The sequence below is a fragment of the Carcharhinus amblyrhynchos genome, chromosome 2 (assembly GCF_965287045.1).
Source record: "Carcharhinus amblyrhynchos chromosome 2, sCarAmb.v2.hapA, whole genome shotgun sequence".
NCBI classification, from domain to species: domain Eukaryota; kingdom Metazoa; phylum Chordata; class Chondrichthyes; order Carcharhiniformes; family Carcharhinidae; genus Carcharhinus; species Carcharhinus amblyrhynchos.
In genome coordinates this window covers 138,351,658-138,372,749 of record NC_137325.1, presented here as the reverse complement: position 1 = coordinate 138,372,749, position 21,092 = coordinate 138,351,658, and the positions used below count along the sequence as shown (strand labels likewise).

Here is a 21,092-nt window from a genome sequence, read left to right as displayed (position 1 = left end):
CGGACGGACTCCTGATTGGTTCCTTCACCCAAACAAAGCACAATATTTCATCATTGTCGTCTTGTTTTTATCCCTAGTACTAGTGCCCAAACCTTCCAACATCCTTCCCAACGGACTTTCTGGAGGGATGTTCCCTGGGGCCCCACCCTTCTTCCAACATCCGTCCCAAAAGGACTTTCTGGAGGGATGTTCCCTGGGGCCCCACCCTTTCTCCGCGGATTCCCAGCACCTTTCCCGGGGGACTTTGTCCTACTACCCCCACTTCCCATGGTTTACCTACCACGACCCGGTCGCCAAGGCAATACTTAAAAGTCACTTTTCTTACCTTGGTCCGCAGCGTTGCCCGACCACACGACGGTGCCTATCGTTTCCCACTTACTCGTTCAGAACAACTTTCCTAGGATTCTCAACAGTCAGTGGCAGAGAAGTCCACCGATGAACACCTGGGACCATTCAATTTGGAACGGGACGCGTCTTCCCAGTTGTCACTGGCAACCTCCCTACCAGGGATGTTAGGATCCCGGACGAGCCCCCAATTGTGAGAAACACAGCTCACAGTTAAACAATTTAGTCAAGTCAAGTTCTGAAGGAGCAAGATTTTATTTGTCGTTCTTGCAAGACCGGGTGTCTAGTCAAAATAGGCACACCTTACATAGATTTGCAGCACATTTTATACTGTTTTTCAAACATTGTGATGGCTTGTATTGTGTTATTCCCCCTTATTTGGCTGTTAACCTTGTTAACTTTAAACACTGTAAATGGCTTGTATTGTGTCATTCCTTCAATTAACACTCTCTCAACTCCCATTTTGCGCTTAATCTCATCACTGCGGTTATCTGTTTCGTGTAACCTAGTTAACTGTCTGTCATGTGCCTCCCCCTTTCTGTATGCTGCTGAACTCGTCCATCACTGCTGATTGTACTGTTAGCTCTTGCAGCCTTAAAAATTACACTACTTCTCACACTAATTAACCCTGAGAACCTGGTGGTGAACTGTCTTGAACCACCACAGTCCAACTCTGTCTACACTTCTTGCTGCCTCAGAAAAGCAGCCAACATAATGAAGGACCCCATGCACCTCGGACGTTCTTCCACCTTCCATCAGGAAAAAGATACAAAAGTCTGAGGTCACATACCAACCGACTCAAGAACAGCTTCTTCCCTGCTGCCATCAGACTTTTGAATGGGCCAACTCACAAGAACGTAAGAAATAGGAGCAGGAGTAGGCCATCTAGCCCTTCGAGCCTGCCCCGCCATTCAACAAGATCATGGCTGATCTGAAGTGGATCAGTTCCACTTTCCTGCTTTCTCCCCATAACCCTAATTCCCTTGTCTATCAGAAATCTATCTACCCGTGACTTAAATATATTTAGCGAGGCAGCCTCCACAACTTCAACGGGCAGAGAATTCCAGAGATTCACCACCCTTTGAGTGAAGAACTCACACTAAGTTGATCTTTTTCTATACCCTAGTTGTGACTAATGCTACGTTCTGCATTCTCTCCTTCTCTATGAATGGAATGCGTATTATAGTGCACAAGAAACAATACTTTTCACTGTACGCCAATACATGTGACAAAAATCAAATCAAATGAATTTGGACGTGGACTGCTTTAGTATTTGAGGAGTTATGAATGGTGCCGAACATTGTTCAGTCATCAGTGAACATCCCCACTTCTGACCTTATGATGGAAGGAAGGTCATTGACGAAGGAGCTGAAGGTGGTTGGCCCTAGCACTGAAGCACTCTGCACAAAGAACTGCGGAGTGCCATCCCCAAATCATCCCTTACAATCATCTGCAGGAAACTCCTGCTACTAAAGAATGTTGTTTTTCAGTTTTGTAACTCATATCTCTTAGAGTACCAAATATCAATATTTATTGTTAAGGTTGCATTTGTGATGTTACTGGCTTTACCAGCACCTGCAAAGTATGAATTGGTTTAAAAAGCAGTCTGTATGAAGAGTCAGAGGTTTACAGGAAACAGGCCTTGGACCCATGCTGCCCTCTTTTTTGATCATTAAGCTAGTTCCAATTGCCTGCATTTGGCCCATAACCCTCTATACCCATCTTACCCATATAATTGTCTAAATGCTTTATAAAAGACAAAATTGCGCCTTCCTCTACTACTACCTCTGGCAGCTTGTTCCAGACACTCGCCACCCTCTGTGTGAAAAATATTGCCCCTCTGGACCCTTTTGTATCTCTCCCCTCTTACAAACCTATGTCCTCTAGTTTAACCTCCCCTACTTCTGGGAAAAGATGTTGACTATCTAGCTAATCCATGCCCCTCATTATTTTATAGACCTCTATAAGATCACCTCTCAGCTTCTACACTCCAGAGAAAAAAGTCCCAGTCTATCCGGCCTCTCCTTATAACTCAATCTATCAAGTCCCAACTTCTCTGCACTCTTTCTAGTTGAGGTTGAATGGTAATTAGCGGATATGTAATTTGTGAGCAAAGCAATTAATATAATCCTGTATGAATCCTGTTTGAACAATGGGTCACAATCCACAAGTAAGCCCTTGGAAGAGAAGTTGAAAATTATAAATTGCCTCCTATGGAAAAACTGTGCTCATTTTCCAGTGGTTAGTGACTGGATATACTGAACCCAATTCTACCGGGGTAGGTGGATTGGTCATGCTAAAATGTCCCTTTGAGTCAGTGGGACTAGGTAGGGTAAGTGCATGGTGATAGAAGCTGGATGGGATTGTGGTCGGTGCAGACTCATGGGTTGAATGGTCTCCTTCTGTACTGTAGGATTCTATGAATCTAAACTCGCATTGCCAAGGACATTGTGTTTTACACTCATGTGAAGTTGATTGGAATAAAATGAAACGTCTTTCACATCTAATTATCAAAATTTATTATATTTAAAGGCGTTTAGCTTTACTTCCTAGGAAAGAAGGTGGTTTTTATTTCAATGTTCTGGCTCCTGAAAATTCAAACCCTTAAAACCGGAATGACATTGATTGTGTGACTGGAAGAAGTGATCGGGATGCAAGCCAGGTAACAGCCGATTAGCAATAATTGTGCAATTGCTTCACACAGCAATCGACAGATGGACTGGATTTTCAAGTTCTTAAGAGCGTCTGTAAAAATCCCAATACCAGAGATGGAGGAACCCAGAAACATCCAGCAGAAATGGGGAAGAGTTCAATGGAGTATGTGAGGTATGGGTTGGATGGAAAATGGAAGCATACTTAATTAAATACTGAACACAATATAGGTGGAATAGTGAGGAGGAAGTGAAGAGGCTTCAAGGCGATTCTGACAAGTTAAGTGAGTGGGCAAATACCGGGTAGATGCAGTATAGTGTAGATAACTGTAAAGTTATCCACTTCAGTAGGAAAAGCAGAATGGTGATAGATTGGGAAATGTTGAAAGGGACCTGGGTGTCCTAGTACACCAGTCACTAAAAGCAAGCGTGCAGATGCAACAAGCAGTTCGGAAAGCAAGTGGTGTGTTGTGGCCTTCATTGAAAGGGAATTTGAGTACAGGAGCAGAGATGTCTTAACTGTTGTACGGGGCCTTGGTGGAGTATTATGTGCAGTTTCGATCTCCTTATCTAAGAAAGGATATACTTTCCATGCAGGGAGTGCAGCAGATGTTCACCTATCTGATTCCTGGGAGAGCAGGACTGTCATATGAGGAGAGATTGGGTCAATTAGGCCTGTATCCTCGAGTTTAGGAGAATGTGAGGGGATTAATGAAATGTGTATTATTTTGACAAGGCTGGACAGACTGGATGCTGGGATAATTTTATGTTCTTAGAATGTTCCCCTGGCTGAGGCAGGGTCTAGGACAAGGGGTCACAGTTTCAGGATACAGGATAGGCTATTTTGGGCTGAGATGAAGAGAAACCTCTTCACTCAGAGGGTGGTGAACCTGTGGAATTCTTACCACAGAAAGCTGTGGAGGCCAAGTCACTAATATATTTAAGAAGAAAATAGATAGATTTCTCGGCTCTAAAGATGCCAAGGGCTATGGGGAGAGTGGGAGTATGGTATTGAAACTGAGGATCAGCCATGATCATATTGAATGGTGGAGCAGACTCAAGGGGCTGAACGGCCTTATCCTGCTACTCCCTATGTTTCTATCTGAAGCCCCCCTTGTTACTTTAAAATAATAATTTGTGTTACTGTGACAGCTTAACAAAGTAAAACATCCAACATGGTGGGAGCATTGTCAAAAAAGATTCAAAGCGTCCACAGAAGGTGACCAAAAGACTTGAGAAGTAAGTTCGAAGGAGCAGCACGGTGGCGCAGTGGTTAGTACTGCTGCCTCACAGCACCAGAGACCCGGGTTCGATTCCAGCCTCAGGTCTGTGTGGAGTTTGCATGTTCTCCCGTGTTGGTGCGGGTTTCCTCCGGGTGCTCCGGTTTCCTTGCACAGTCCAAAGATGTGTGAGTTAGGCTGGTTGGTCATGCTAAATTGATCCTTAGTCTTAGGGAGATTAGGGTAAATACAAGTGGATAGGACCTGGGTGGGCTTGTAGAGGGTGCAGGCTTGATGGGCCAAATGGCCTCCTTCTGCACTGTAGGGATTCTACGAGCTCCCTGAGTTCCTGATCCAACCCAAAAGACCCCCCCACCTGAGTTCCTGATCCAACTTCACACGGGAGGGGGAGAAAAGCAAGCAGCGCAGTGAATATTTTTCTAGGCTTTGGAGTTGTTATCTGATATTGCTCCATCTCCTTTTAAACGGTGTAATTTGACCTGAATCAGGTACCTGCGGGAGTCTGTTTAATGTGCCCACAATACTGTGGTAGGGGAACAGTCTTTCTCATTTCTAACCTTGCTTGGAAACTTTATCGCTGTAGAGTGGTTCATTTGTAAATGGGTTTTCCCTCATCAAGTAGAATTAAAAAAGACATTGTTTATAACCCTAATGAACAAATATTAAAGTATTTTGTTATAAAGTGCTTTGGGACATCTTGAGGTCAGGAAATGTTCTACATGAATGCATGTCTCTTTTTGTAATATATTTATAAAGGGGGAATGTTTTCTTAATATTCAGGCCTATTAAAGAAATCGCAAGGACGTATCAGAAAGGTAAAGGGTAATTTCTCGGAGTGTTACTGTTGATTAATAATCTGGAAGTGCAGACAAAAACAAAGCACTCGGAACAGGTACGGGGAATGGGGCACAAGTCAATTCCAACCTCCCGGACTACCTGGATCCATTACAGTTTGCCTACCACCGCAACAGATTTTGATTTGACTTGATTTATTATTGTCACATGTATTAATATACAGTGAAAAGTATTGTTTCTCGCGCGTTATGCAGACAAACATTCATAGAGAAGGAAACGAGAGTGCAGAATGTAGTGTTACAGACATAGCAGTCATACAGTGTAGAGAAAGATCAACTTAATGCAAGGTAGGCCCATTCAAAAGTCTGACAGCAGCAGGGAAGAAGGTGGTCTTGAGTCGGTTGGTATGTGACCTCAGACTTTTGTATCTTTTTCCCGAAGGAAGAAGGTGGAAGAGAGAATGTCCGGGGTGCGTGGGGTCCTTAATTATGCTGGCTACTTTGAGGCAGTGGGAAGTGTAGACAGAGTCAATGGATGAGAGGCTGGTTTGTGTGGTGGATTGGGCTACGTTCATTACCTTTTGTTGTTCCTTGTGGTCTTGGGCGGAGCAGGAGGCATGCTCCTAATTCGTACTTTTAAATGAAACTATCAGACTCCATGTACAACAGCAGTAAAGATGGTACACCAGATACACTGACATAGTATAATTCCCACTGAGCTGATGTTGAATTTGCACACAGCCCTAATCTGGCCCCACCTCATTTTTGTTTATGGTTCTGGCCACCAGACTAAAGCTTGCTAAGTTTAGCTATGGAAAGGTACAGAGGAGGCACTGGAAACCCTGGAAAAGAGGTTCGTGAAAAGAGGGCAGCACAGCAGTTAGCACTGCTGCCTCACAGTGCCATGGATCTGGGTTCAATTTCTGGCTTGGGTCACTGTCTGTGAGGAGTTTGCACATTCTCACTGTGTCTGCGTGGGTTTCCTCCAGGTGCTCCGGTTTCCTTCCACACTCCAAAGATGATTGAAGATCAGATCATAGAATCCCTACAGTGCTGAAGGAGCCTGTTCAGCCCATTGAGTCTGTACTGACAACAGTCCCACCCGGGCCTGGTAACCCCACATATTTACCCCACTAGTCCCCCTTTCACTAGATTCAATTTAGCATGGCCAATCAATCTAACCCGTGCATCATTGGATCCACCCAGATGTGTGGGTTAGGTGGATTGGTCATGCTAAAATGATCTTTCATGTCAGGGGGATTGCAGGGTAAGTGCATGGGGTTAGGGCCTGGTTTGGATTGTGATTGGTACAGACCCAATGGGCCAAATGGCCTCCTGCACTGTAGGGATTCCATGCTCCTATGAAATCGTTAATAGTGATTGGGGAGTGAGGAAAGAGAGGTGCGCGCATACATATACACACACATACATATACACACACATACATATACACACACACACACACACACATACATACACACACACACACACACACACACACACGCGGAAATGGGACCATTTACATCAGAGGTTGAATGAGATCACATTGTGAGCTTCGAGAGAGTACAATTTTGTCCCAAATCCTTTCCGTATCTCCTCTGCATATTCAATTCCACACATTGAATCATTGGTGACCAGCGAGTACTGCTTTATCAGTGTTAAGTTTCCAACTGCATAACCAATCTTAATCCTTGTGCAAATTGATGGCATCTTGACTGTTCTCATTGTTTTAGAAATTGGGCACCTTTCCATTTTATCATCTGGATTATGGATTTGGACTGGAAACAAATGGGCCTGCATTCAATACCTCTCTCCAACTAACGTAAACCTGGAACCTGAGGACATTTACAACAAAGGAGCCTTTTTTAGCCCATTTGAATTTACTAAAGGTCATCGACTTGTAACATTAACTCTTGGTTCGTCCCTCTCTAATACTTGGGTACCTACAACACTCACCCAGTTAAAGAATTCCTTGCAGTGTTAGTTTTTTTACTCTTACCCCTGGTAGTTGTTGCCCCCACCCCCCTCCACTCTATAGTAATACTGAGTCTTGAATTGTCTAGCTCTGTCTTTTGGGTGTCCGGATTCTAGACATTACAACGAAGAAACTGCTGGTCCTCTCGTGGAGGCTGTGGATCGTGGCTTGTTGTTACAAGGAAACATGTTCTAGACTCTGTTGCCTCAATTTTCCAGCATTCAGTTTGAGTCTGCTTCCTCTGGGAACTGAGGAGCCCCGACTTATGGAAGTCAAGTGGGATTCCCAAAACTCCATTCCCTGTGTGCCTAATTTAAGAGAGTAAGAAGTGTCACAACACCAGGTTAAAGCCCAACAGGTTTATTTGGTAGCACAAGCCACTAGCTTTCGGAGCGCTGTCCCTTCGTCAGGTGAGTGGGAGTTCTGTTCACAAACAGGGTATATAAAGACACAAACTCAGTTTACAAAATAATGGTTGGAATGCGAGTCTTTACAGGTAATCAAGTCTTACAGGTACTGACAATGTGAGTGGAGAGAGGGTTAAGCACAGGTTAAAGAGATGTGTATTGTCTCCAGCCAGGACAGTTAGAGATTTTGCAAGTCCAGGCAAGTCATGGGGGTTACAGATAGTGTGACATGAACCCAAGATCCTGGTTGAGACCATCCTCATGTATGCAGAACTTGGCCATCAGTCTCTGCTCAGTGACTCTGCGCTGTTGTGTGTCGTGAAGGCTGCCTTGGAGAACGTTTACCCGAAGATCAGAGGCCGAATGCCTGTAACCACTAAAGTGTTCCCAACAGGAAGAGAACAGTCTTTCCTGGTGATTATTGAGCGGTGTTCATTCATCCATTGTTGTAGCATCTGCATGGTGTCCCCAATGTTACCATGCCTCGGGGCATCCTTTCCTGCAGCGTATCAGGTAGACAATGTTGGCCAAGTTGCAAGTGTAGACACCGTGTAGCTGGTGGATGGTGAGATGATGACATACATGTCGATGATCCAGCTCTTCTTGCAGAAGTTGCTGTGGTGTCATGGTCACTGTTCCCCTGAAGGCTGGGTAGTTTGCTGCAGACAATGGTCTGAGGTTGTGCAGTTGTTTGAAGGCAAGATGTGGGGATGGCCCTGGCAAGATGTTCATCTTCATCAATGACATGTTGAAGGCTCCGGAGAAGATGTTGTAGCTTCTCCGTTCTGGGGAAGTACTGAACGACGAAGGGTACTCTGTCCGCCATGTCCCATGTTTATCTTCTGAGGAGGTGGGTGCAGTTTTCGCTGTGGGCACGTCAGAACTGTTGATCGATGAGTCAAGCGCCATATTCTGTTGTTATGAGGGCATATTTCAGCATCTGGAGGTGTCTGTTGCGTTCCTCCTCATCTGAACAGATCCTGTGTATACAGAGGGCTTGTCCGTAGGGGATGGCTTCTTTAACGTGTTTAGGGTGGAAGCTGGAGAAGTGGAGCATTGTGAGATTGTCTGTGAGCTTGCGGTACAGTGAGGTGCTGAGGTGACCGTCCTTAATGGAGATGCATGTGTCCAAGAATGCAACTGATTCCAGAGATGATGGGATGGAACTTATTGATGTCATCATGTAGTTGTTTCAGTGATTGTTCACCATGAGTCCAAAAGAAGAAAATGTCATCGATGTATCTAGCGTATAGCATCGGTTGAAGGTCCTGTATGATGAAAAGGTCTTGTTTGAGCCTGTGCATGAAGATATTGGCCTATTGAGGTGTGAATTTGGTCCATAGGCTGTTCTGTGTTGTCTGGATGAAGAACTGGTTGTTGAAGGTGAAGTGGATAAGTTGTGAAATTGCATCTGGAGATTGGCAGATGTCGGCGTTGAGTACTAAGGCAGTTACGGCAATGCCATTGTCGTGAGGAATGCTGGTGTAGAGCGCCGAGACATCCCTTGTGAAGAGGAGTGTTCCTGGTTCAACTGCTCCATGTGAGCTGAGTTTCTGTAGGAAGTCCGCAGTGTCGCGACAAAAGCTGAGGGTTCTTTGTACAATGGGTTTCAGGATGCCCTCGACGTAGCCGGAGAGGTTCTCGTACAGGGTCCCATTGTCTGATATGATGGGATGGCCAGGTGTGTTTGCTTTGTATATCTTCGAGAGGCAGTAGAGATCTCCAATGTGGGGAGTAGGTGGGATGAGAGCACGGAGGGTGCTCTGAAGGTCCGGATCAAAGTTCTTGATCAGTCTGTTGAGTTGACAGGTGTGTTCTTTGGTCGGATCTGTGGGTAACTGTAGTGTTCCTCGTTGTTTAGTTGTCGGTATACTTCTTTGCAGTAATCTGTTCTGTTCAGTATGATGATGGCCCCACCTTTGCTGGTTTGATGTCAATGTTGTGGTTGGTCTTGAGAGCGTGGATGGCATTGCATTGTGCTTGGGTGATGTTCGGGCCTGTTTTGAGAGTGTGGCTGATGAATCTGGTGTTGACGCACCCACTGATGGTTTGGGCGTACATGTCACGTCGAGGGTAGCGACCTTCCAGAGGAATCCAATTTGACTCTTTCCTCTTCGGTTGCTGCACTGCAGATCTCTCTGTCGGCTGGTCCGGTTCATTGGCTGTCTCATTGTGTTCGCTATTGGCCTCTTGGGGTCTGTCCTGTGACCCTGCGGGAGTTCTTCCACAAACTCCCACTTACCTGATGATGGAACAGCGCTCCGAAAGTTAGTGGCTTGTACTAACAAATAAACCTGTTGGACTTTAATCTGTTGTTTTGAGACTTCTTGCTGTGTTTACCCCAGTCCAACGCTGGCATTTCCACATCTAATTTAAGAATGCAGATAACAAGCAACCAGATAAACAAACAACCTTCTCATCACCAAATCGTCCCTTGAGAAATTTCTGTTTGCACATTGATCTTTCCCCCAGTATTTTAACACCCTGCAGTTGTAACTTTACATTGAGTGGGGCCGATGCTCAGAGCTGAGTTGGGCCAAATGGCTCGCTTCTCTGCTGTAAGTGTTATGTAATAGAATTTATTACATGTAATCAAAAAAAAAGATTGTGTGCCTTTGAAACTTGCCTATTCCTGCACATGTTGCTCAGAGATCAGTTTGTGGTCATTACATCACCAGTTTGATTTCTCTGATCCAGTTCCTAGCAACCAGCTGCGTGCATTTTATGGAGATTGGCACAACACTCTGCCAGTCTCCTGCATGGCATCCTAAAATAGTCACAAGAGTACTACAGAATCCCTACAGTACAGACGAAGGCCATTTGATCCATCGAGTCTGCACCGACTCTTGCCCAAATGTACTCTGTATTTACCCCACCAACCCCACCCCTGCCAAACCTATATACCTTGGGACACTATATGAATATTTCTCATCTGTATTCACTGTTGGAAAAAGCATGGATATTCGGGACCTTGGGGAAATAAATAGTGATATCTTGAGGAGTGTACATATAACAGAGAAGAAGGTGCTGGAAGTCTTAAAGTACATCAAGGTAGATAAATCCCCAGGATCTGATGAAGTGTATCCCAGGACATTGCGGGTCCTGTTGCAGAGATATTTGAATCATCGACAGTCACAGGTGAGGTGCCTGAAGGGTGGAGGGTGGCAAATGTTGTGCCTTTGTTTAAAGAGGGCTGAAGGGAAAAACCTGGGAACTACGTTTGTAGTAAGTTGTTAGGTGTTCTGAGAGACAGGATCTACAGGCATTTAGAGACACAAGGACTGATTAGGGACCATCATCATGGCTTTGTGATGGAAAATCATGTCTCACAAACTTGACTGAGTTTTTTGAAGGAGTAAATAAGAATATAGATGAGGGCAGTGCAGTTGATGTTGGCAATATGGACTTTAGCAAGGCGTTTGGTAGGTTGTTGCATAAAATTACATCTCACAGGATCCAGGGTGAGGTAGCCAAATGGATACAAAATTGGCTTCTTGACAGAAGCCAGAGGGTTGTTGTAGAGAGTTGTTTTTCAAATTGGAGGCCTGTGACCAGCGGTGTGCCTTAGGGATCAGTGCTGGGTCCACTGTTATTTGTCATTTATAGTAATGATTTGGATGAAAATATAGGAGGCATGGTTAGTAAGTTTGCAGATCACACCAAGATTGGTGACATAGTGGACAGTGAGGAAGGTTATTTAGGATTGCAACAGGATCTTGATCAATTGGGCCAGTGGGCTGATGAATAGCAGGTGGAGTTTAATTTAAATAAAAGCGAGGTAGTACATTTTGGTAGATCAAACCAGAGCAGAACAGAGGTACAGGTTCCTAGCTCCTTGAAAGTGGAGTCGCAGGTGGACAGAGTGGTGCAGAAGGCATTCGGCATGCTTGGTTTCATTGGTCAGAACATTGACTATAGGAGTTGGAATGTCTTGTTGAAGTTGTACAAGACATTGGTGAGGCCACACTTGAAATACTGTGTGCAATTCTGGTCACCCTATTATTGAAAGGATAGTATTAAACTAGAAAAAATGCAGAAAAGATTTACTGGGAGGTCCTAGGACTTGATAGTTTGAGTTATAAGGAGAAGCTGGATAAACTGGGATTTTTTCTCTGGAGCATGGGCATCTTAGGGGTGGTCTTATGGAGGTCTATAAAATAGTGAGGGGCATAGATCTGCAAGATAGTCAATATCTTATCCCAAAGGAAGGGGAGTCTAAAACTAGAGGGCAAAGGTTTAAGCGGAGAGGGGAGAGACACAGAAAGGTTCAGAGGGGCAATTTTTTCACAGAGGGTGGTGAGTGTGTGGAACAAGCTGCCAGAGGTAGTAGTAGAGGGGGATACAATTTTGTCTTTCAAAAGGCATTTAGACAGTTACATGGGTAAGATGGGCAGAAAGGGATATAGACCAAACTCAGGCAATTGGGACTAGCTTAGGAGTTAAAAAAGGGGTGGCATGGACTGGCCATGCTAAATTTACCCATAATCAACCTAAACTGAATATCTTTGGAACACTGGAGGAAGCCCACACAGGCACGGACAGAATGTGCAACCTCCACACAGACAGTGACCCAAATTGAAACCAGGTCCCTGGCGCTGTGAGGCCGCAGTGCTAACCACTGTGCCACCAGTTCTGTATCAATGAAAGGGATTGCTGTGAAAGTGATTGGTGTAAGCAATACTGCACTCGTGTGAAAAGCCGCTGGAATTCAGTCTGATTTCAGTGCAGGTTTTATTTAGTGGAGGTTTGTAACAACAGTATTGAATGCTACAGTAAACGGAGACAGTGTGGCTATCTGAGCTACCCGGTTCTGGATTACTGCAGTCAGTGCAGATTGACTAATGCTACTTGTAAGATCCTTAGCCGATCAGTTCAATGTCTGCAAGTCTTGCTTTCGATACTGCTCACTAAGCAAGGTGAATGACATGCTGCGGCAAAATGGTGATCCCGAGAATTTCCCGTTCCAGGTAAACATCCATCCCTTCAATCTGACTGCTTTTTCTGGGGCCATTGTTAATGCTCCATCGTCAGTGCCTGTTGGAAGAACAAGACCAACTGTAAAACTGGCTTCTTAGTTTTTATTTATCAGTGTCACAAGTAGGCTTACATTAACACTGCAATGAAGTTACTGTGAAAATCCCATGTTGCCACACTCCAGCGCCTGTCCGGGTACAGAGGGAGAATTTAGCACTGCCAATGCACCTTTCAGACTGTGGGAGGAAACCGGAGCACCCGGAGGAAACCCATGCAGACACAGGTAGAATGTGCAGACTCCGCACAGACAGTGACCCAAGCCGGGAATTGAACCCGGGTCCCTGGCCCTGTGAGGCAGCAGTGCTAACCACTGTGTCTTCACGCCACCCAGGGCCATGTCGCCCCCGTGGTCTTAGCATCAAACATCAACTGCTTCATTGCCAAGGTGCACTCCCATCACCCTCTATCTACTCGCTGCTCCAGAGAATGGTCCTAACCACTGGCTTCTCTTGCTTTTTTATTTCAGAGGCCCCAACTCAAGTAACTTACTGTGGTTCACCCTAGTGATCTGGCCAAGCAGCTTTTGTTCAGGCCTTGACTAATATTGCTGTGCTAGTGATCATGGTTTACGGTCTCTCCCTCCCTCCCACCCAAACATGCTATACGTGTATGGGCTGCAATATCTGGTTTTCTATACTGGCTGCACATCAGGAAAGGAAGGAAAGCAATTGTACAAAAGCAACTAGTACGGATACTGGTAATGTGACATTAAACAGAGTGTGGCAGCATCTGTGGGAGTGGAGAAACAGAGTTGACATTTTGTCAGCTGGGAAAAGTTTTAAAATGTTATAGATTTTGAGCACATGAAAGGTGGGCGAGGATGGGTAGAAGAACAGAAGGGAAGGTCTGTGATAGGGCAGAAGAGATTAAATAACAAGATATTTTATTGGACAAGCGTGGTAATGGGCCAAGTAAAGAAATAAAAGATGTGTCTGGAAGAGGTGTGAATGACAGGATCGTGAACAGTTGCCACCCCAAAAGCAACATAATGGGACTTACTTATTCTTTTTTTTATTCATTTGTGGGACATGGGCATTGCTAGCTGGTCAGCATTTATTGCCCATCCCTAGTTGCCCTTGAGAGTCAAACACATTGCTGTGGCTCTAGAATCACATGTAGGCCAGACCAGCTAAGGATGGAAGATTTCCTTCCCTAAAAGGCACTAGAAAGGTTTTCCCCAACAATCGACAATAGTTTCATGATCCCTAATAGATTCTTAATTTGGAATATTTTCTCTTGAATTCAAATTCCACTACCTACCGTGGCAGGATTCGAACCCAAGTTCCCTAGAACATTAGTTGAGTTTCTGGATTAATTGTCTAGTGATAATGCCACTAGGCTGTCGATTCTGGTCAACTGGGAAAGATTATAAAACGTTATAGATTTTGAGCTCGAGAGAGGTGAAAGAAGGATCGCAAGGAGAACAAAAGGACAGATCTATGATAGTGTTGAGGGTGGGAGAGATTAAATAACAAGAGGGCAAAGGTTAAGATCTAGCGTTGTGGAATTCATGTTAAATCCATAAGGCTATAAACATGCTGAGTTGCGCTTACGTTGAGCTTCATTAGAATATGGCAAACATGCCAAAATCAGAGAGCTTGTGACCAGGGACCCTGTCATTTTAACCCTCCACCTTGCTCCTAATTTTGACCCCAGCATTCTTCATTTGTATTGAGAAAAAATATTTGTATTTTCAACTCAATTAGTAACAGTCATCTCCAGCAGCAAGTTACGGATTTAAATGCCACACCAGTACCTGGGTGCGTAATCTAGACAAGGTTGGTGGCATAGTGGATGGTGAAGAAGGTTCTCTAGGGATTTTGATCAATTGGGCCAGTGGGCTGATGAGTGGCAGATGGAGATTAATTTAGATAAATGCGAGGTGATGCATTTTGGTAGATCAGACCAGGGCAAGGCCTACTCACTCAATGTTATGGGAGAGTTATAGAACAAAGAGATCCAGGAGTGCAGGTTTATAGCACATTGAAAGTGGAGTCATAGGTGGACAGAGCGGTGAAGAGGCATTCAGCATGCTTGGTTTCATTGGTCAGAACATTGAATACAGGACTCAGGACATCTTGCTGAAGTTGTACAAGACATTGGTGAGGCCACATTTGGAATACTGTGTACAGTTCTGGTCACTCTATTATAGAAAGGATATTAGTAAACTAGAAGGAGTGCAGAAAAGATTTACTAGGATGCTACTGGGACTTGATGGTTTGAGTCCTAAGGAGAGTCTGGATAGACTGGGACTTTTTTCTCTGCAGCGCAGGAGGCTAAGACGTGACCTTATACATGTCTATAAAAAATGAGGGACATAGATCAGCTAGATAGTCAACATCTTTTCCCAAAGGTAGGGGAGTCTAAAACTAGAGGGCATAGGTTTAAGGTGAGAAGAGGGAGATGCAAAAGGATCCAGAGGGGCAATTTTTTTCACTCAAGAGGGTGGTGAGTTTTTGGAACAAGCTGCCAGAGGTAGTAGTAGAGGCAGGTACAATTTTGTCTTTTAAAAAGCATTTAGACAACTACATGGGTAAGATGGGTTTAGAGAGATATGGGCCAAGTGCAGGCAATTGGGGTTAGCTTAGTGGTAAAAACTGGGTGGTATGGACAAGTTGAGCTGAAGGGTCTGTTTCCAAGCTGTAGACCTCTATGATTCTACGACCAAGTATTGTATTGCAGAGATTTTGTCAATCTTGCAGCCACTATATTGTCAGTTGGGTCTCAGTGGATGGCACTATTGCCTATGAAGCAAGTCCTACTCCCAAAGATTTGTACACAAAATCTAGGCTGCCACTCAGTGTAATACTAAGGGACAGCTAGACTAGTGGAAGTGCCATCTTTCAGTTGCGATGTTAAATGAGGTCTCCTGTAAGCAGACGCAAAAAATCCCACTGCACCGGTCCCACTTACAAGATGCACTGCAGCCACTCACCAAGGTTCCTTGGGCAGCATCTTCCAATCCCATGACCACTTCCAACTAGAATGGCAAGAGCAGCAGGTACTTGGGAACGCCACCACTAGAGATTCCCCTCCAAGCCACTTGCCATCCTGACTTGGAAATACATCACCATTCCTTCACTATTGCAGAGTCAAAATCCTGGAACTCCCTCCCTAACAGTCGTGTGGGTGTACCTACACCTCAGGGACCGCAGCGGTTCAGAAAGGCAGCTCACTACCTCCTTCCGAAGGGCAATAAATGCTGGTCTAGCCACACATCCAGTAAATGAATTTTAAAGAAAGGACAGGAAAGTTCTTTCCTCACCCACTTTTACCCTGGCCAATATTTATCCATTAATCAGCAGCATTTTATAAACCCGTTACTTAATTTCTAATTGTGGGAATGAATTGTTTGCCAAGTTCCTAACTGGCTTCACTTCAAAGGTCCTCCATTGGTTGTAAAGTGCTTTAGGATGCCCTGGGGTCACATAGAAGATAGCAAGAGGAGGCCATTCAGCCCTCAGGCCTGCTCTGCCATTCATCACGATCATGGCTGATCATCCAACTCAGCAGCCTCATCCTGCTTTCTCCCCATAACTTTTGATCCCATTCGCCCCTCGTCACAAAGCGCAAGTCTTTCCACACAACGACGGGGAGGGGAGGGAGGAGTTCTTACAGCGTTCTGGCCAACAATCTTCCTTCAATCGTCATTAAACCCATTCTCCTCCCCCATCCACAAAAAAATTCCTTCAGTCATCCATGTCCCAAAAATAAAGATTATTTTAACCATTGACATGGAATCATAAAATCCCGACAGTGCAGACGAGGCCATTCAGCCCACCGAATCTGTACTGGCTCTCTGACAGCGTATCTTACCCAGGCCCTTTTTCCAACACTACATCCCCTACCCCGTAACCTCACACATTTCCTATGGTTAATCCATCTAACCTACACCTCGAAGGGGTAATTTACCACAGCCAATCTTTCCAACCCGCACATCTCTGGGCACCAAAGTTGTAACATTTATGAAGGCAGGTTTCAGAGGGCAATTCCACCCACCTCGAAACTTTCCTGGGGCTCATTCTGTTTGGTGGTCTGTACTGGGTGAAGTCGGGAGGTAGACTCGCGGTGATTGTGGAAGACCTGTTGCTAATGTTTGGCTGCAGGGAGGAGACTGACACCCTCTCCGTCCTCTCGTTGCTGCCACGCCATTCTTCCTGAGAGGGGATTGCACTCGTGTTGGACATCCTCGAGGAGGTAGATACTCCCGACTTCCTCAGAACTTTCTTGGTTGCGTTGAGGTTTTTGGGTACGTGTTGCTTCTTCTTCCTGGAGTTAGCTTGGTGGCTGTGCTCTCCTCGGGCCCCAGAATTGTTGGTGAATGAGCAGAGGGATCCCAGGGAGGGTTTATGCTGCACTGAGCTTAGGGTTGGGGCAGGAATGGATTTCTTCGGCTGTAACAAAGTAAAGTTTACATGGTTTTAGTTTTCTTTCCCAGGTACTGTACGTTTGTGTTTGATCGGATTTATTATTGTCACATGTATTAGTATACAATGAAAAGTATTGTTTCTTGTGTTCTATACAGACAAAGCACCCTGTTCATAGAGAAGTAAAGGAGAGAGTGCAGAACGTAGTGTTACAGTCATAGCTAGGGTGTAGAGAAAGATCAACTTAATGCAAGGTAGGTCCATTCAAAAGTCTGACAGCAGCAGGGAAGAAGCTGTTCTTGAGTCGGTTGGTACATGACCTCAGACTTCTGTATCTTTTTCCCAATGGAAGAAGGTGGAAGAGAGAATGTCCAGGTGAGTGGGGTCCTTAATTATGCTGGCTGCTTTGCTGAGGCAACGGGAAGTGAAGACAGAGTCAATGGATGGGAGGCTGGTTTGCGTGATGGTGTGGGCTACATTCACAAACCTTTTGTAGTTTCTTGCAATCTTGATACAATCAGAAAGAATGCTTTCTGTGGTGCATGCTGGTGTTTGTTACAGAGTCAGTGACATTGTAGTTATGGTAGTGGATCCAGAAATTTGGGACTAATGGTCAAAAGGAACAAACAATTTTAACTTAATTAGAACATAGAACATAGAACACTACAGCACAATCAACTAAATTGGAATAATTTGGAACTGCCAAATTATTGTTTAAAAAAATCCCTTCAGAGGATCAAATTTAGGTGTGAATTATACTGTAAATGGCAGAACCCTTAGGAACATTAACATACAGGGGGGATCTGGGTGTGCAGGTCTACAGTTCCTAAAAGGTGACCAAGGTGATTAAGAAGGCATTTGGCATGCGTGTCTTCATCAGTTGGGGCATTGAGTATAGCAATTGGGAAATCATGTTGCAGCGATATAAAACCTTGATTAGGCGGCATTTGGAGCACTGCGTGCAGTTCTGGTCACCACACTACCAGAAGGATGTGGAAGCTTTGGAGAGAGTGCAAAGAAGGTTCACCAGGATGTTGCCTGGTCTCAAGGGGCTATGAGGAGAGGTTGAATAAACTAAGATTGTTTTCACTGGAAAGATGGAAACTGAGGGGAGACCTGATAGACGTCTACAAAATTATGAGAGGCATAGACAGGGTGGATAGTCAGAGGCTTTTTCCCAGGATGGAAGTGTCAGTTACTAGAGGGCACAGATTCAAGGCGAGAGGGAGAAAGTTGAAGGGAGGTGTGAGGGGGAAGTTTTTCATGCAGAGAGTGATGGGTGCCTAGAACGCACTGCCAGAGGAGATGGTGGAAGCAGGCACATTAACAACATTTAAGAGGCATCTGGATGGGTTCATGACTAGGGAGGAAATAGAGGGATACAGACCTACGCATCTTGGAACGCTAAGGGGCAATTTACCATGGCCAATCCCCCTAACCTGCACATCTTGGGACTTTTCACTAACATCTGTGGTCTTATAACTACCAAGAAGGACAAGGACATACAAACATTACCCTGACTTTGAAATATATCATCACGGTGTCAAAATCCTGGAACTCAAAGAACAAAGAACAAAATCAGCCTGGGAAACAGGCCCTTCGGCCCAACGAGCCCACGCTGCCATCTCAACACCACCTCTCTACCCATGACCTCTATCTAATGTTTTATGGCCATCCAGATTGAGGGAAACTGATTTAGGGACAATTTATTACCTCCAATCGGCCTAACAGCACATCTTTGGGGTGTGGGAGGAAACCGGAGCACCCGGAGAAAACCCATGCAAGCACGGGGAGAATGCGCAAACTCCCACACACACTGGCCCAAATCCATGTGTCTGCACAGCAATCAGCGATAGTCACTGAGCTGTTGTCTTGCCCAGCATCTGGTCCAGTTTAGGCACACACTAACGACATGAAGCACTAGGCCAATCTCGAACAACCAAGAGCAGCCCCATTACGACCCATCGCGTGTACGCCCCTCGTTGGACACGAGGCGGACCGGCTTAATTAACTCCCTCCCTAATAGCACTGTGGATGTACATTCACCGCAGAGACTGCAGCAGTGAAAGTTGCTGGCCCACCATCATCTTCTCAAGGACCATGGGAGATTGGCAATAAATGCTGGCCTTGCCTGGGACACCTCTGAATGAACTTTGAAACCAACAAATTACAAATCAAAGCTGTCTGCCTAGTCTCTGCGGTGCTGATTATTGTGACAATGATTCCTGATTTGTATCGATCTCGCTTCTTTCAGTTGAGCCAGCGGTTCCAAAAGTCACCTCAATATATCTGGGTTAGGCAGAGGGAAAATGATAAGGTGGGTACGTGCTGCTCCTTACAAACATGTGAGACCTTCCTGTGAGGGGCTCAATGGTTGCCCAACCTCCCAATACTTTTACCATCAGGGCTAGCATCCAGAAATGGAGCAGTTCAGATGAGGTATTAACCTGCTGCCCCTATAAGTGGCACTAAGAGATCCCACAACACGATGTGAATTGAAAGCAGGGCAGTTTCCCCAGTGTCACAGCCAATGTCTAACCTGAAATCAACATTATTAAAACACATCATTTCACTGGGACCTTACCAGCTACATCTTGGCAGCTGTGTTTCATGTATTTGTCCAGTGACCATACTTCCAAAGCACTTTGGCCGGAAGTGTATTCGAACACCCGGAAGCCATCATAAGAGCTGGATAGTGAGCGACCTGTGCCACGTGTGTCACTGACATTGGTCTGATTTGTGGATTGAGTCACAGAGATATGCAGCACAAAAAAAGGCCCTTCGGCCCATTGCGTCCATGCCTGTCAAAAACAACCGCCTAACTATTCTAGTCACATTTTCCTGCACTTGGTCTACAGTCTTCTTTGCCTCGGTAACGCAAGTACACATCTAAATACTTCTTAAGTGCCATGAAGGTCTCTCTCTCTCTCTACCACCCTTTCAGGCAGTGAGTTCCAGACACCCACCACCCTCTGGAATAAAACATTTTCCCTCTCATTCCCCCTCAACCTCCTGCCCCTTACCTTAAATCTATGCTCCCTTGACACTAATCCCTCCAGCAAGGGGAAAGACTTCTTCCTGTCCACTCTATCTATGCCTCTCAAAATTTTAAACATCTCAATCTCTCTGCTCCAAGGAAAACCACCCCAGTCTTCCCAATTTCCCTTCAAAACTCTCCAGCCCAGGCCATATCATGATAAATCTCCTCCGCACCCTTTCCAGTGTTATCACACCCCTCCCATACTGTGGATTCCAGAACTGCACACAATGCTCTAGCTGTGGCCTAAAGAACATGTTATATAGTTCCCGTATAACCTCCCAGCTCTTAAACTCTATGCCTCAGTTAATAAGGACGAGTATACCATATGTCTTCCTATCCACCTGTCCTGCTGTCTTAAGACATGTACATGTACACCATGATCCCTCTGATCCTCAGTGCTTCCCAGGGTCCTGTCATTCATCATGTGTTCCCAAGTGGATCACCTCACGCTTATCCGGATTGAATTCCATTTGCCACTGATCAGCCCATCTCACCCCTTCATTAGTAGCCAAGACTTTATCCTCAGTGACCCTTGAACACTCTCCCTTGAATCCTCTCCCTTGAATCTCTTCCCATTCTCCTGTTACCAACATTTTCCTGAAACCAGTTCTGTGGAGCACGATTTTGCTTAACATTGTGAAGTGCTGTATAACATGTAAGTGTATACGTACATACATGTGCCATGCATGGGTGCAAAGTCTACATTTCTTTCCGTCTTACCTTTTTATTTATAACATAAAATATCTCGTGCACTGGAACAAAAATGGCAAAGTTCTCGTAACACTGGAAATATCTCTTTCCTTCAAACGTGCCGTCATGCTGCCCACCTGCAAACCAAACAGACATTGAGAAACTTAACAATAGGCAGTATAACGTGTGTTCTGTATGGATACTCTGTTCAATTACAACTGTTGGGACAAAAACTATTTGCTCTAGTTTAACACGCTACTAATTTCAGTTAGAAATATAGCACCGGAACAGTGATCCAGGTTTAATCCGGAATATGCAGCCCTCAGAGCCAAATGCCTCGAGGTCTCCATTGATTTGATTTGATTTATTATCGTCACAAGTATTAGTATACGGTGAAAAGTTTTGTTTCTTGAGCGCTATACAGACAAAACATACCATTCATAGAGAAGGGAATGAGAGAGTGCAGCATGTAGTGTTACATAGCTAGGGTGTAGAGAAAGATTAACCTAATGCAAGCTAGGGCCACTCAAAAGTCTGACGGCAGCAGG

The 21,092-nt window shown here is 45.0% G+C and overlaps 1 protein-coding gene across 1 annotated transcript in view; it reads right to left on the bottom strand.

Moving 5' to 3' along the window:
- Positions 1-12,143: 12,143 nt before the first annotated feature.
- The window catches only part of LOC145361686 (uncharacterized), an 82,927-nt gene continuing 73,978 nt past the window's right edge, over positions 12,144-21,092 (bottom strand). The window contains exons 9-11 of the mRNA XM_080217599.1: positions 20,575-20,681; positions 16,447-16,841; positions 12,144-12,447 (exon numbers count right to left, since the gene is read on the bottom strand). Coding sequence (XP_080073725.1) covers positions 12,441-12,447; positions 16,447-16,841; positions 20,575-20,681 — 509 coding nt within the window. The 3' untranslated portion in view covers positions 12,144-12,440. The remainder of the gene's footprint in view (positions 12,448-16,446; positions 16,842-20,574; positions 20,682-21,092) is intronic.